This window comes from Necator americanus, chromosome III (assembly GCF_031761385.1).
Source record: "Necator americanus strain Aroian chromosome III, whole genome shotgun sequence".
NCBI lineage: Eukaryota > Metazoa > Nematoda > Chromadorea > Rhabditida > Ancylostomatidae > Necator > Necator americanus.
In genome coordinates, this window is record NC_087373.1 from 36,533,712 (window position 1) to 36,548,069 (window position 14,358).

At 39.9% G+C, this 14,358-nt stretch overlaps 3 protein-coding genes across 5 annotated transcripts in view; 1 reads left to right on the forward strand and 2 right to left on the reverse strand.

Moving 5' to 3' along the window:
- The window catches only part of RB195_012098 (uncharacterized protein), a gene marked incomplete at both ends in the record, with an annotated part of 39,732 nt that extends 31,038 nt beyond the window's left edge, over nt 1-8,694 (forward strand). For both annotated transcript variants that reach the window (XM_064193796.1, XM_064193797.1), the window contains 13 exons: nt 3,967-4,049; nt 4,107-4,201; nt 4,368-4,471; nt 5,778-5,848; nt 6,155-6,253; nt 6,392-6,481; nt 6,560-6,691; nt 6,790-6,925; nt 7,006-7,093; nt 7,197-7,371; nt 7,455-7,621; nt 8,355-8,530; nt 8,606-8,694. In XM_064193796.1, coding sequence (XP_064051379.1) covers nt 3,967-4,049; nt 4,107-4,201; nt 4,368-4,471; nt 5,778-5,848; nt 6,155-6,253; nt 6,392-6,481; nt 6,560-6,691; nt 6,790-6,925; nt 7,006-7,093; nt 7,197-7,371; nt 7,455-7,621; nt 8,355-8,530; nt 8,606-8,694 — 1,505 coding nt within the window. The remainder of the gene's footprint in view (nt 1-3,966; nt 4,050-4,106; nt 4,202-4,367; nt 4,472-5,777; nt 5,849-6,154; nt 6,254-6,391; nt 6,482-6,559; nt 6,692-6,789; nt 6,926-7,005; nt 7,094-7,196; nt 7,372-7,454; nt 7,622-8,354; nt 8,531-8,605) is intronic.
- Nucleotides 8,695-10,940: 2,246 nt separating this feature from the next.
- RB195_012099 (uncharacterized protein) lies at nt 10,941-11,583 on the reverse strand (the record flags this gene model as incomplete). The annotated part of the gene is made up of 3 exons (XM_064193798.1): nt 10,941-11,057; nt 11,167-11,239; nt 11,432-11,583. 3 exons carry the CDS (start codon nt 11,581-11,583, stop codon nt 10,941-10,943), a joined length of 342 nt encoding a protein of 113 aa, XP_064051381.1.
- Nucleotides 11,584-13,351: 1,768 nt separating this feature from the next.
- Nucleotides 13,352-14,166, reverse strand: RB195_012100 (uncharacterized protein; the record flags this gene model as incomplete). 2 transcript variants are annotated; one of them, XM_013438808.2, is made up of 4 exons in its annotated part: nt 13,352-13,451; nt 13,508-13,653; nt 13,815-13,965; nt 14,024-14,166. In XM_013438808.2, the coding sequence occupies 4 exons, from the start codon at nt 14,164-14,166 to the stop codon at nt 13,352-13,354; spliced, it is 540 nt and encodes a 179-aa protein (XP_013294262.1). The 2 variants fall into 2 exon arrangements, with proteins under 2 accessions (XP_013294262.1, XP_064051382.1); XM_064193799.1 differs by having other exon boundaries at nt 14,024-14,124.
- Between the last annotated feature and the right edge of the window lie 192 nt (nt 14,167-14,358).

Consider the following 14,358-nt stretch of genomic DNA (forward strand, 5'->3'; position numbering starts at 1 on the left):
ATATTTGAAAATATTAGGTCATCTCATGAATAATGCAATTTTTCAATGACGTCTGGGGATTATTTATCATCACGAAAAGGTGAATTTTCGAGAAGGGGTGTTAAAACCACAGCAAAAATATGGAAGGGGACCGTAGAAAATATAGAGAAAGAGTATATTTTAGTATTATAAATAATAATTTTTGATTTTTTTAAAATAATTTTTGGTATTCATAATTTACTTTGTATACAGCACTGAAATATGTTCTACATATAATATATATTAATAGAATATTAATAGAAATATAAAAATGAATTCCTGTAAATTATGGGCTATTCCACACTTGCTTTATTTTTTTCTTCAAAATTAAGATGAACGAGGATTTTTTTTTTGCGACACCATAAAGTAAAATATGTATTGTGGAATACCGCATTGTTTATGGAAGGTTATTTTTATATTTCTACTAATATTCCATTAATGCATGTTATATAGAGTATATTTCATTACTATATACAGTATACTTTATTTTCTTTTGTAACAAGAAACTTCGTTCATTTGAAAAAAAAATACAGGGACTGTAGAATCCCGCAATACTTACTGTATGATTCGATACCATAGTATTTCATATGGCTAAGTTAACAAAAGAGTTTTGAGTGAATTTTATAGCGATTTTTTTTAATCACAAATTTTCCTTCCGTTTTTTATTTACATACGTTTTCTCGTTATATTCTTTAATATTTTTATATTGTATTTTTATTTATATTGCAACTTATTTTTTGTTACATTTTTTTCTGCTATATTCATTTCCGTAATTCCAATCTTTTCGAGCATAGCCATCCTCTTAAAGGTAGCGCAATCCACGAAATTAACTTGGGATCTTTTCACGAACAGATAAAGGTAGATGTACACATAGTTCACGACTATAAAATTCCCAATCGCGTCCCTTTATCCCTAGTAGTCGAGAAAAAAACGTGCGAAACAGCCTCGTGTGATCTTGTCTTCTCAACTCAAATAAACAATGCTATCGCACAAGCGTTGGAGTACTCCTGATGGTTTTGCTATCCTTAATAGGTAGCATTATCGGGAAAACGAAATGCTCCACGTTTTTTTTCTGGACTCCGAAGCGAAATTGAATGCAATCAATTCCATCTGTATATACTAGCAGGCTACACACGAGATATGAAATATGCTCTATATATAATATATATTGAATATAGAATATTAATAGAATTATAAAAATGAAGCCTCGTAAATTATCCGCTATCCCACACCTCCACCTACTTCTATCTATTCGTGAAGAGATCCTAACATCGTTAAAGGCATCACCCCACGAATCTGAGGTGCAGACTTTAGGTGGAGTATTCGTATACGGGATGGGAGACTATGGAGAGGGTTAGGTGATTCCGTCCATTTCTTCTTAATTGCCGTAAAAAACGGCCCGGAAGATGCGGCGCCGCACAAGGCTAGCGCGCTCCAATCGAACTCATTGTGGGAAATAGTGCGCCGGAACGCTCGAAGCCGTATCTTCCGGGACGTTTTCTACGGCAATTTGAAAGAAATGGACGGAATCGCCCCCCTCTCCATATTCTCCCATCCCGTATACGAATATCCCACCTGAAATCCGTACCACCTCAGATTCGTGGAGTGATGCCTTTAATTCCGTGCTACGCTGCCTTTAAGAGGGTCCTAACACTCAAAGATTGGAATTACAAGAATAAAGGATAAAGTATAAGGATAAGGTGTCTGGCATGGACCAATCCGCTCGGGATGCGCCACCACGTTCACATCAATTCAGAATCGTTTGAGGTTTACGAACGTGTAACCTTCAACCCTCCGGGCTGAATAAAGTCTGACAGCAATTTATCGACCCCGGAGGGTGAGGGTTGAAATGGTTGCTTGAAGTTGGGGTGGTTTAAAGCCATCGGCCGATCGTGCGGACACAGCCCGACATGTCACTGACTGCGCTACATACAGCCGTCACGCTACTTTATTTTATATCAGAAATACACCAAAAAATCTATTTGATTTAAAAAATTAATGTGGAGTAGAGGAAGTTCCAAAAGAAGAAGAAACTAAGAAAAAAATTAAAAAACCTCCGCAATTTTACTTCTTTATCCCAAAACCAAATAGACGTAGAAGATTTTTAGCAAAATAATTCAAATTCAGTTGAACTTTCCACTCATTGAGATTACGGTAGCATTTGGTCGCCCATTTTTGAATTAATCACGAAATAACACTGCAGAAAAAACCAATCCAAAACAGATGTAGTGTTGTAGCATTCCAGAGGCTAAATGTTACCGTAATCCCGACGAACCAATTCCAAGATCACCATAAATGTGAAATGTCTACGCCAATATCAGGTTGCCTGGACCCCCTCCCCCTGTCTACCGAATCATGCATTCACGAAAATGAAACAAAAGAAAAAAAAAACTAATTTGCTTTGTATTAATCGCGCGCAAGAATTTCAACCGTTCCGTCAATGATGTCACTGTTATTTGCGTACGTGTTTTTGCGTGAACGTGGAGGCGTGCGCAAAGTTTGCACTCTTGCGTGAATGGCGTGAAGAAGCTGCTTCGCTGCTTACATAAATCTTGTTTTTAATCGTTTCGATCCCAGCAAATGCTAAATGACGTGAATTAGCGTGTTGTGTCTGAGGATGGTGTCAGTGACATCACCGATCAATAATTCTACCCACTAAACATCTAAAGCATATTTCTTATTTATTATAATATTACTACTTACTTACTACTACTTATTTTAATTAGTTACTATTACTTACTATTACTTATTATTATTTTACTTATTATAATATTTGAATAAAATTACTTCAATTTCGATTAGGAAGTAACCAAAACAATGCAGAAAAAGGAAGCAGATACATTATTCTGACCGAATACAAGATAAAAATAATCGGCGTTAATCAATCCGCTTGGGACCCGCCAACACTCCCGGCTTCAATTCAGAATCGTTTGAGGTTTACGAACGTGCTTGGTTGGCGCTAGGGCGGTTTCGAACCATTGACCATTTGGCTACAACGGACCCCCAACCGACTGCGCCACACCCCTTCCTTTTTTATTATATTATTTATTATTATACTACATTTATATTTATTCGTTTTTTATCTTAATGAAATTAGTTCCATTCCGGTTAGCAGGCAACCAAAATAACGCGGGAAAAAAGAGGGAGATACGGTATTCTGGCTAACTGCAAAACACCGTACTCAAACAATTTGATATATGTAGATCGTAATTCCTCAGAGGATTGAGAAGTGGAAACCGAAAATATTGTGGATGCATGGAATAATCAGGCAAATCTCGCCATTTCTCACATTTCACACGTAGAAAAAAATGTCATTTTGGCTCTCGTGACTCGTTAATTCCACTAGAATGAGAGTACGCAATTTTGCGTACAGCATCGGAATTTACAACTAGAAAATGCGTTCCAACCATTCCAGTTTCATCATAAGACATTATATATTTTATTTTATTATAATATTTTGGGACTTCTAGAATTACATGTGTTGATTTCATTGAATGCATTTTTCTCCCTAGCAAAAATAAAAAAGAATTAAATGAATAATAGGGTCCAAAAAAATAAGTCCCATGGGGAATATATCAAAAAATTTTCCTCTGCTTTCGTGTTGGTCGAGTCTGAATCAGCAAGAGCTGCCAAAAATGTGATTTTTCACAAGAACTTTAGTTTTTTTCGTAGATGCAGTACTAAAAATAACACTCCAGTAATAAAGTCAAGCTTGACCGTCCGACTGCAATCCTGGGGATCGTACCACTACAACAGTACTGTAATGTAGAAACGCACTGTTTTCATTTTGCGCTGAGAATTAAGCTAATTTGGAGCTTATTTTACTTATATTGTAACTTACTGTAGTAAACTGTAATTTTGAAGCACCTTGGAAAGAAAACAACAACCAAATCCTCACTCAATTCAGGAGAAAATTATTGAAATAAAATGAAATAAAATATATTACAGGACTTGAAAATGTCGAGCACAAAATCGTCAAAGGACGAAATGCAGCAGTGACTAGAGTAGTGGGTAATCGAGTCTATCTAAAGGTACGCTTCAATTTATGGGTCCTAAATGGAATTGGGACAATCACCACACTATTTTAGGTCAATATCAAAGACGAAGAACAGCTGTATCCGCTAATTGAATTCCTGCAGAACAAAATAGCAACGCCGAACAATCTGCTGTTCGATGACTTCCAGTGAGTGAACGATCGATTATCGACTGACTGATTTCCACGGGCTTACAACTTATTAAACGTTTTATTCGCTGCTGGATTTGTCCGTGTTGCGTTATTGTAGTAGTGATTTGTATAATTCATTGGAAGTGGTCAGGATTGTATAAAAAAACCTATGTTTGATCCTCAGATTCGACAAAAATCAATTATCGATGCGCATCAGTCGTCTGGAACCCCAAAAGCCAAAGAGTGAAAAACGCATAGAAACTGTGGAAGGTGTAGCTCAAGCAGTCTGTAAGTTTGCCAGTTATTGAATATTGATTATGCACAATGAGTTAATTACTCGATTATCGATCGCGTGGAATTCCTACTTAATTCATATCTACTAAAATTTATTTGAACTGTCAAAGAAGTTGATAACTAGGCCAAAACTATTTTCTTATGACGTGGGTATCATTGATTAGGACAATGCATCAAAATACACGTCTCGATCGTTATTTTATGCTAATCTGTAGCACTTTTATTGAAGCCAGAGCATGTGATTTGAGATCAATAATTTGTGACAAATTTAACCGTGGCTTAAGTAGCATAAGTCGCCTTAATCATTTTTGAAGACATTTTTTAATCAAAAAAGCCTTCGACTTCAATTAATTTGTAGTAGTGGATAAAGTACAAAACGTAATTTGCACACCACAAATTCAAGAATCAGCGGTGTCAGTAACACCATTGGGATCTTTTTGTCCAACGAGACAGCTCTTCTGGCTAACTGCAAAACACCGTACTCAAACAATTTGATATATGTAGATCGTAATTCCTCAGAGGATTGAGAAGTGGAAACCGAAAACATTGTGGATGCATGGAATAATCAGGCAAATCTCCCCATTTCTCATATTTCACACGTAGAAAAAAATGTCATTTTGGCTCTCGTGACTCGTTAATTCCACTAGAATGAGAGTACGCAATTTTGCATACAGCATCGGAATTTACAACTAGAAAATGCGTTCCAACCATTCCAGTTTTATCATAAGACATTATATATTTTATTTTATTATAATATTTTGGGACTTCTAGGATTACATGTGTTGATTTCATTGAATGCATTTTTCTCCCTACCAAAAAATAAAAAAAATTTAATGAATAACAGGGTCCAAAAAACAAGTCCCATGAGGGAATATATCAAAAAATTCTGCTTTCATGTTGGTCGAGCCTGAATCAGCAAGAGCTGCCAAAAATGTGAAGTAACCCACTTCAGGCGGTCTCACTTTGTGAATCTTCCGGGTGTAAAGAGTTGCCTCGCTTGGTGAATTGATGCCTCTGGTGCTCTCTCTGATTTGTGGATCTGTAGGAAATCGGCAGTTTTTGAAGTGATATTTGGAAACTTCGCTCTGATTCCGGAGAGGACCCAGGATAGAAAACTGCCCTTTGCTACATTTACGCGGAAAATTTTGCGCTCATGCGATTTGATTGTAGACGAGTGTTGAGAAGCTGTAGCAAATATTGATAGTTGTTATATTTCATATTTATTTTGAATTACTACTATTTTATATTATTTTTATAGCTTTTAGATTTTCTTAGCTGTTATATTATACTTTCATTGCAGACAAGCGACGAAAGGATATTGCTAGATTCTCTGGAGCCGAAGTGGATGAGACCGGGATTGGTATCGGAGAGGTTAGTAACGCTAAGGAATAGTGTTGCTTGAACACCAGAAATCCCATTAGCACATTTCTATTCAGTTGAATCGTTCAAAAATTGAACCGGCTGCACCCGATCCCAAAAATCCGAAAAAAAATCGCATTAGAAAATCAAAGACGAGAATCCTATTCTTTTTTCTCGAAGCTGTTCCAAGCCAAACTCTATTTGCTCTTCAGTAGAAAAAATGATTTTACCCTCGAAAATCGTTTCAAACACCATCCGCACTGAGTTTTTATTTCGGATCCAGAAATAGTTATCCAGAAATATTGATCTTCCTTACAGGAATCAGTTCCTATCGAGTCGTCCGAACGTGATTGGATGTTCATGCCAGTGTTATTCATCTGCGCTTTCACTATCACCGCTCTTGTCACAGTGATGGCGGTGAGCCTTTAAAGGATTTTCATCCATAATATTCGATTAATTTTAAATTTTTCATTTGTTGTATTGAATAGTTAATTGAATATGTATTTATTACATTTGTATATAAGAGATACCCAGTCATTTGACCTACGGGTTCAGGTTCATCTCGTCAAACATCGTCGCTACTACGGTAGCAACATAACACATGCTGCTGACGACATCGAGGGAAAGAGCAGCCTCGCCTATCAGGTTTGTTCAGAGAACTGTGCGAAGCTTGCATGCGTAGGCGGGCCATAACCAATCGATATCACAAAGTGCTGATTTTAGGAGCTCTGCCGACAACGAATCGCCCAAGAACCTGGATCCGGCCGCGGCAGCAAGAGTTCATCGACGTCAAGTTGGTGTGAAGAAGCTGCACAACAATCAAGTATCGATATTTCGACTGGTCATGTGATCTTGGTAAGTCGGAGGCGGAGTCAACCAATCACGTTCCAACCAATCACAGAACAAAGTAGACGAATGCAGGATTTGATGCTGATTTTTTTTTTCAAATTCAGAACTTCCTTCAAGAATGTCTGGCTGATCCATCGAAAATTGAAGCGCAATGGGAAGGAATCCGTGACTACCGTAACCAGGACAAACATACCACCATTGGCGTTGAACACGCGCAACAAAACAGAGCCGTCGTGCCGTGTATGTGTTATTTCGTTTCGATGATGCAGTTTTTTTTCTTATAAATTTTGTTTTTGAATGAAATATATGAAATTTTTCAGTTGACGAAAGCCTTGTACCAGTTGAGTCATGGGAAGCGGGAAAAACTGAATATCTGAACGCTAGTTTTATCTACGATGACGATCCACGGTAAGTTCTTTGCGCAAAGCGTTTCTGGAAGTTGTTTACGTAAACAACCTGTGTACGAACCATTTTTTCCTGTTGTTCTTGTTGACCAATAGTTGTTTTGCAGCCAACCAGTATATATTGCCGCACAAACGCCGCGTACAGCCGATGTGGCCGCATTTTGGCAAGCGATTTGGCAGCATGGAGTATGCCTAATTGTCAATTTATCCACCATTGATGAAGGGAAACAGGAAAAGAGCTATTGGCCTGAATCCGGTTCCGAGGTGCACGGTCCATTTGAGGTGCAGCCGATTTTTTTTGTGTTCTTTTGCGTTTTGCTACATTTCGCATCCCCCACATCGTCGTAATCGAACCTCTCGTTCAGATTCACCTTGTCTCCGAACACATTTGGAGTGATGACTACCTCGTACGTTCGTTCTACCTAAAGAATTTACGTAACGGTCAAACACGAACCATCACACAATTCCATTATTTGTCATGGAAACAAGGCGAAACACCGGCCAGTCCGAAGAGTCTACTTGAATTCAGACGGTGAATGAACTCATTTTGCTTATGTTCCGAGACCACGTAGGTGACGGAGCGCCCAGAGATACGGGCACATATTTAATTTTTGATCTGAAGATTTTATTTTATAAAGTCTGCTGGTCAGAAAACCCGCTATCATTTCTCACAATAAAGTCAGCATACCACGAAATTGACATTTGTTGGGATCTCTCCACGAAAACATAGGTTTGGGGGTCTCGATTAAAAGTATGAACGTGTTCATTCTCAATTTCCTCTAATCATCTTGAAAAACGGGGTGGGAAGTGGTTTCCTGCACAAACATTCTTACGAGGCACCTCACAACGCCTCTCTTTGCACGTTCCATCTCCTCAACAGCCGATTACTTGATTTTGCTTGAATAAACCGTTGAAGAATTCTCATTTACTATCGCTCGCAGACACTACGCGTGAGCAGGGGTTATAAGGTGCCTCGTGGGAAAATTCGTACAAGAAGCCCGATTCCCACGCTGTTTTCTAGAATGATTAGGAGAAACTGAGCGTGAACGCACTCATATTCGTCATCTACGCCCTTGATGCTATCTTTTCGCGGGGGGATCCCAACATTGTCAATTTCATGGTCTGTTGCCTTTAATTTTTGCCTGCTTCTTGCTTCTGAACCCACGACCATCATGTTGGAAGCGCTTTTTTCACTGTTATTCGAACAACTGGAGACAGCTGACTAAGAATTTCGCCTTCGCTTTGATCAATAATCGATTTTACAGCAAAGTGAACAAATCATATCGTGGACGAGCCTCACCGGTACTGGTGCACTCATGGGAAGGTGCTGGACGAACGGGTGCCTTCTGTGCGGTAGATATGTTATGTGCCCGTCTGCTAAAAGGTGTACGTCAACTTGACGTTGTCGCCTCCGTAGAACATCTTCGTGATCAACGAGACGGTACGACACGCTCACGCGCACTGATCGATAATTAGTTCTTCTCCTTTTCCTGAAGAAAAAAGAGCCTAATTTTAGGTCTTGTTCGCACAGCAGATCAATTCAAATTGATCTACGGTTGTGTGGCTTTGGAGGTGAACACGTTGCTGAAAGCTTTACCACAATAAAATCGCAATGTGATGATCCTGGTGATCCACTGGTCGCCGACGAAAAACGCGACCCTCGCGTACTTGACTCCGCCCACTCTCTTTTCTCGGAAATTTTCTCTCCATTTCGCTGTATCGATTCATTGTTTGACGTGTCACACCATCATATATACTAGTATGATCTCTAAATCGTGTAGTATGATCTGTATTGTGTAGCCGTCTCATTGTGACGCAATTCGAACGAATACTCGCTGTCGATCTCGTACTCGATCTCGATTCTCCACCCATCGATTCCTATGCCCCCCCATGATCTCCATCCCCGCGGACGCGCTGTCTAATCCATGGCTATGTAATGAATCTATGTTAATCATGTGTTTTCCAGAAAAAAAAATCTTCAAAAATTCATTTGATTCTTAGATTTGTGTCGTCTTGCGTGAAAATGTACCAATAGCAATGCATAACTTGATTATTCGTGCGGTTGCGTAGCTACAGATAATTAGATATTCTTGCACTAACTGCTTTTCTGTTTATCTCCTGAAAGCACTAGAGGGTTCCACTTCAAAATTCCTATAGCTCACTGGAAAGAGCGGTTACGAAAGGGACAATGGGGTTTCATGGTCCCTCGCAGAAACGAGCAATACTCTTTTCTTCGAATTTCAACGAGTTTTTTTCTCTTCAAATGTAAACACCGCCGTCATCCGTGTTTTCAAGCTTGTCATCGATTTTTTTTTCAAAACCCACCCCCTTTTTCAGTGCCCTTTTCTCTTCAGGAGAAATTCCTACGAACGTATCATTGATTACTCAATGTTACTGAGTAGGAAATACGTAAATGCTATCCTTATACACGGAAACACGCTACGCGTAATCGTTGCTAACCAAGTACAAGAAAGAAAAAAAGTAGAGAGAAAAGGTGGTGTTAAGTAAATGCAGAAGCCTGCATTAGTCAGAAATAATTTTTCAAATCGAAAATATAATGAGTATTATTATCTCAACACCTTCCACACACATTTTCCTTAAAAGCGATCTTTGAAGATCATCAAGAATTATTACGTAGGAATTCATGCGTATGGTCGGGTCAAAAAGACATGAAACACGGTGCAGTTGCGTAAGCGGCTGCGCTCGAAGCGATGCGGCAAAACGTGGCGGTTAGGATCCGCGCGGGACCATTGCGAACAGCACCGATGTGTGGTGCTAGAAAGGCTGCAACTGCACCGTGCTTCATTTCACTTTGACTCGACTATATTCAGTGTTTTTCCAACTTTCGTCGATCTTATTCACGACAAACATATTTTTACTCGAGTCACCTCATTAGTATACCTAATAACATTTCTATTCTTACAAGTGCAAGTGTGTACGTTTTATTTCATAAACAACTCCCAATATAATTAAAGAATGTACTTTTAGGGAAATGAGCGATCAAACATCTTCACTAACCTCTTTCGAATTCCGGAATAGTACGTTCCAAGTTATGAGTTGAACTGAACTTCTCTTTTAGTAAAAACAAAATCCGCAAAATGAATAAGAGTATAGTATTAAACATCAAATGATCCTAAACATGAAGCGCTCCGGTTACCAAAAACAAAAGTTATGGAAACATGAATGTAGCTTCAATGAAATGAGGTAACAAACATTATCACAGACCTGCGATTAAAGGCATCACCCCACGAATCTGAGGTGGTGCAGATTTCAGGTGGAGTGTTCGTATACAGGATGGGAGACTACGGAGAGGGGGTGATTCCGTCCATTTCTTCCTAATTGCCGTAAAAAACGGCCCGGAAGATACGGCTTCATTCGTTTTGGCGCACCATTTTGTACAAGATGTTCGATTGGAGCGCGCCAGTCTTGTGCGGCGCCGCATATTCCGGGCCGTTTTTTACAGCAATTAGCAAGAAATGGACGGAATCACCTCCCTCTCCGTAGTCTCCCATCTCGTATACGAATACTCCACCTGAAATCTGCACCACCTCAGATTCGTGGGGTGATGCTTTTAATTAATTTCGTCCCGCATAGTATGTCCCACGTTATCGATTGAGCTGAAGTGAACTTCTCTCCCGGTACAGAAAGATCCGGAAAATAAAGAACAATGTGGTCGCCTTCCTAAACATGAAACAGTCCGTTCAGCACAAACATGAGATACTACTGAACTATTATATGCCGAACTCGTAACAACCTTACGAATCAACGCTGCTAGCCGAGAAAAGCAACACAGTTCTCCCTCAAACTAACGGTATCGAGGAAGGTGAATCGCTTAATGATTAGCCAATATGTTAATTCGGATGATTTCTAACCCACCTGATTGTAGTCTGAAGCCTGACGTGCAACAAGCGCTCAAAATCATCCGAAATTCTCACACAATACTCCTCGTCCACACTCCTTGTGCACTGCTAAAAACGAGTACTTTTGACAAAGGTTAAATGTGAACGGAGGAAATGATGGAATTCTGAATCTGCAGAACTGCATGTGAAATAAAATAGCCCCTATTAGAAAACAAACCGAGAGACAAAAGCGAAATTCACTTCTTTTCCTCATATCCATCAATGTGTTACACCATTTAGGTGACGATTGCCTAAAGATCGTATCACATCGTATGCGTATCACGATTCTGACGTGGTGCAGAACTTAAGCGAAATCGTAAGGTTCGGGTAGTATAGTATGGTCAGAACGACATGAAGGACAGCGCAGCTGCACAAGTGGTTCCGATCGAAGCGGTGCGGCGATGCGCAGCGGTCTGGAATCTAAGCGGGACCTTTGCCGACACCTTTTCTCACTGTAGTCCGCGATGATCCCACCTCGATTCCAACCGCTATCTCCACCGCGCCGCTTCGAGCGCAACTGCTTACGCAACTGCAGCGTGTTCCATGTAGTTTTGGCCATATTATAGATGGTGAAACTCAGCTTGGCTCCGCTCATCTTCCCCTAATCATCGTAAATAAACGACGTGGGGACCGCTTTCTTTACCACGAGGTACGTTGGAACGCACCTCTACGTACACTTCTCGTCCCCTCAGCAGCCTATTCATTGATTCCTTGAAATAGGCTGTTGAGAAGACATCAATGATCCTCGGTCGCTCGCACGTGCATGCGGCGCGTGCGCAACTGTGGCGCGTTGCAACTGAAGTCATCGTAAAAAAACTGGATGAAAGACGAAAAGCGACGTCTTCCGTTTTTTACGACGATTAGGGAAGGATGGACGGAACCACGCTGCGTTGAGTTCCGCAATCTACTACCCAAGCTCTGCGTTTCCGCATGGGTTCCGTACAATGCCAAAATCGTGGTGCGCTACTTCTAAGGAATAGATAATTTTCATTCAAAAAACATAGTGAATAAACAGCAAAAACCTTCCAAGTCATCGAAATTCGTCGTACATCGAACGTCAAGAATGCAATATCAGATGAATAAGAGCAAGCTTGATAAAGAAAAAAAGAGTGAGAAGTTGAAAAGTTCGTTACGAAGCAACAGTATGGGAAACAGCGCATATGTCTTTACGCAGTGTAGAAACAAAGTAATGTTCGAATGTTCTTTTGTCTTGAAACCTCGGCATATTCTGTCTGTGTTTGCCGAAACGTCAGGCAAATAAAGGTTCCATCTAAAAACCTCGAAAAACAAAGTAATGTCAAGTTTACGGAAACGACTGATCATTCCTTTCGTAGAAACAACATTTAGGGGCCAATAGATCCGATATTGACAACAAATGTATGATCTCGATCACGGCGATACTCAATTTCATTGCAGTTCTCATGATAAAGTGGATAAAGTGTCTAGCGTTAGTCAATCCGCTTGGGATACGCCACCATGTTCACTTCAATTCAGAATCGTTTGAGGTTCGCGAACGTGTAACTGGCCTATACAATGACTTGCGGTGGCTAGCCGATGTGTCAAGTCAGTGTTTTTATCCTCGCAGACAAGTCTGGTACCAATTTATCGACCTCGGAGGAATGAAAGGCATGGTGAGCGTTAGGGCGGACACGAACCTCCGGTCGATCGTGCAAACAGCGGAACCTCTTACCGATTGTGCTTGAAGTTTTCATAAGTGTGGGAGTCTGTAACCTCCGACACACTGTATGAGATCAACATCATCACAACATGTAAGAATAATTCGGATCGGATGGAGTGCATGCCTATCAGTGGAAGTTTCTGGAATCATCTTCGGATGTTTCATGCCATCAACCCAATGTAATCTTGCGGCACTGATTCGTTTGCTTGATCTCCAGTCAATCGATGAGACACAAGTCCGCCCTATCACCACCACATATCAACCATAACCTTTTTCTTCGACGTTTACAACCTCGTCACTCCTCTCACCCCTTATTGTGTTCTTCGATGAAACTATGACGTTTCTGCGAATCATATGTACTTTCATCTCTCTTTAGAAACAAAGTTAAATCGTATTTCTCATCATCAAAGATAGATTTTATTCCCTTCATTACAACAACACTTGAAAGGTACCCATGAACAAGAAACAACAAAAAAATTACGCAGAGATGTTGCAGTGCCTCATCCGTAAAATTGCAAAAACAGAATCACAGTACCGGAAACAATTAAATATCAGCTCGATTCCAAACAGTGAAGACAGGTTATGGCTATTCATGTTTATGGTCTTCCATATCTCAGAACATACTATCTAACGTTACGGCCATCGCTTGTCTTAAAATTTTGTAATCGAGCGCCCTGGAATAACATTAATGCTTTTTGGTCGTGTATGTGGCCGGGAACTTCACAATCGCTTGGCCTTCCGCTTGTCCCAACCTCAGATAACCTGCATTTGGTACCACATTGTATCTGCAAATTACAGAATACAAAAAAAACTTGTATGTGAGTTCTAGTAAACTGCGTACCGTAAGACTAATGTGACGTTCGGATGATTCAATAGATGGGTGCCATCGTCAAGGAAGTAGTACTTGCTCTGAAGGCGGCGCTCATCCAAGACGACGCGTTCGCTTCGTAGAACAATCTTATCCCATAGTACAACTTGGTTCATCGGCTTTAAATAAACAATTATTAGTGATAGTTATGTTCCAGCTTCATATTCCCTTGTCATTTTTGATTAGAAAGAAAAAAACTGCAAAGTTCATGTATTCAGTATTTTCGCAAATTTTCAAATATCAATACAAATAAGTCTAGGACATCAATCAAATCACTCACATTTTCAGGCGTTTCATATTCGGCAACAAGATAAACGAATAACTGTTTCACATTCCAGTTGAACGTTTTCGAAAAATCACCAGAAATTGAAAAATCCAGCATACCCAAGTCGGACTTCTCCGATGACGACGAGTAATCGGCTATTGATCGCCTGTATGGAATTTAAAAAAAGATCCGACAACTCCAAATCAGGAATCAACTGAACTTACACTCTTGGGTTATTGACAATGATTTCCACATTAGCTGAGTAGTCCACAAAGGCGGTCGTAGCAAAACACGCAAACGTCACCGCCGCAAGCACCCATAACATAAACGCAAATAACGAATTCGCTCTCGAGTATATGGAATGCATTTCTGAAGAGACAGAACGAACTAATTAATAATTAGTACAGTAGTGCTACAATATTAACATGCGCATGAAGAATGATTAGGGGTACATAGTTTTACTGTTTCCAGTCGCCAATGCACTTTCAGATCGATACAATTTCGGAAGGAACTATTTTGAATCTAGTTATTCAGCTTGTCTTCTCGTAAATGCGAGACA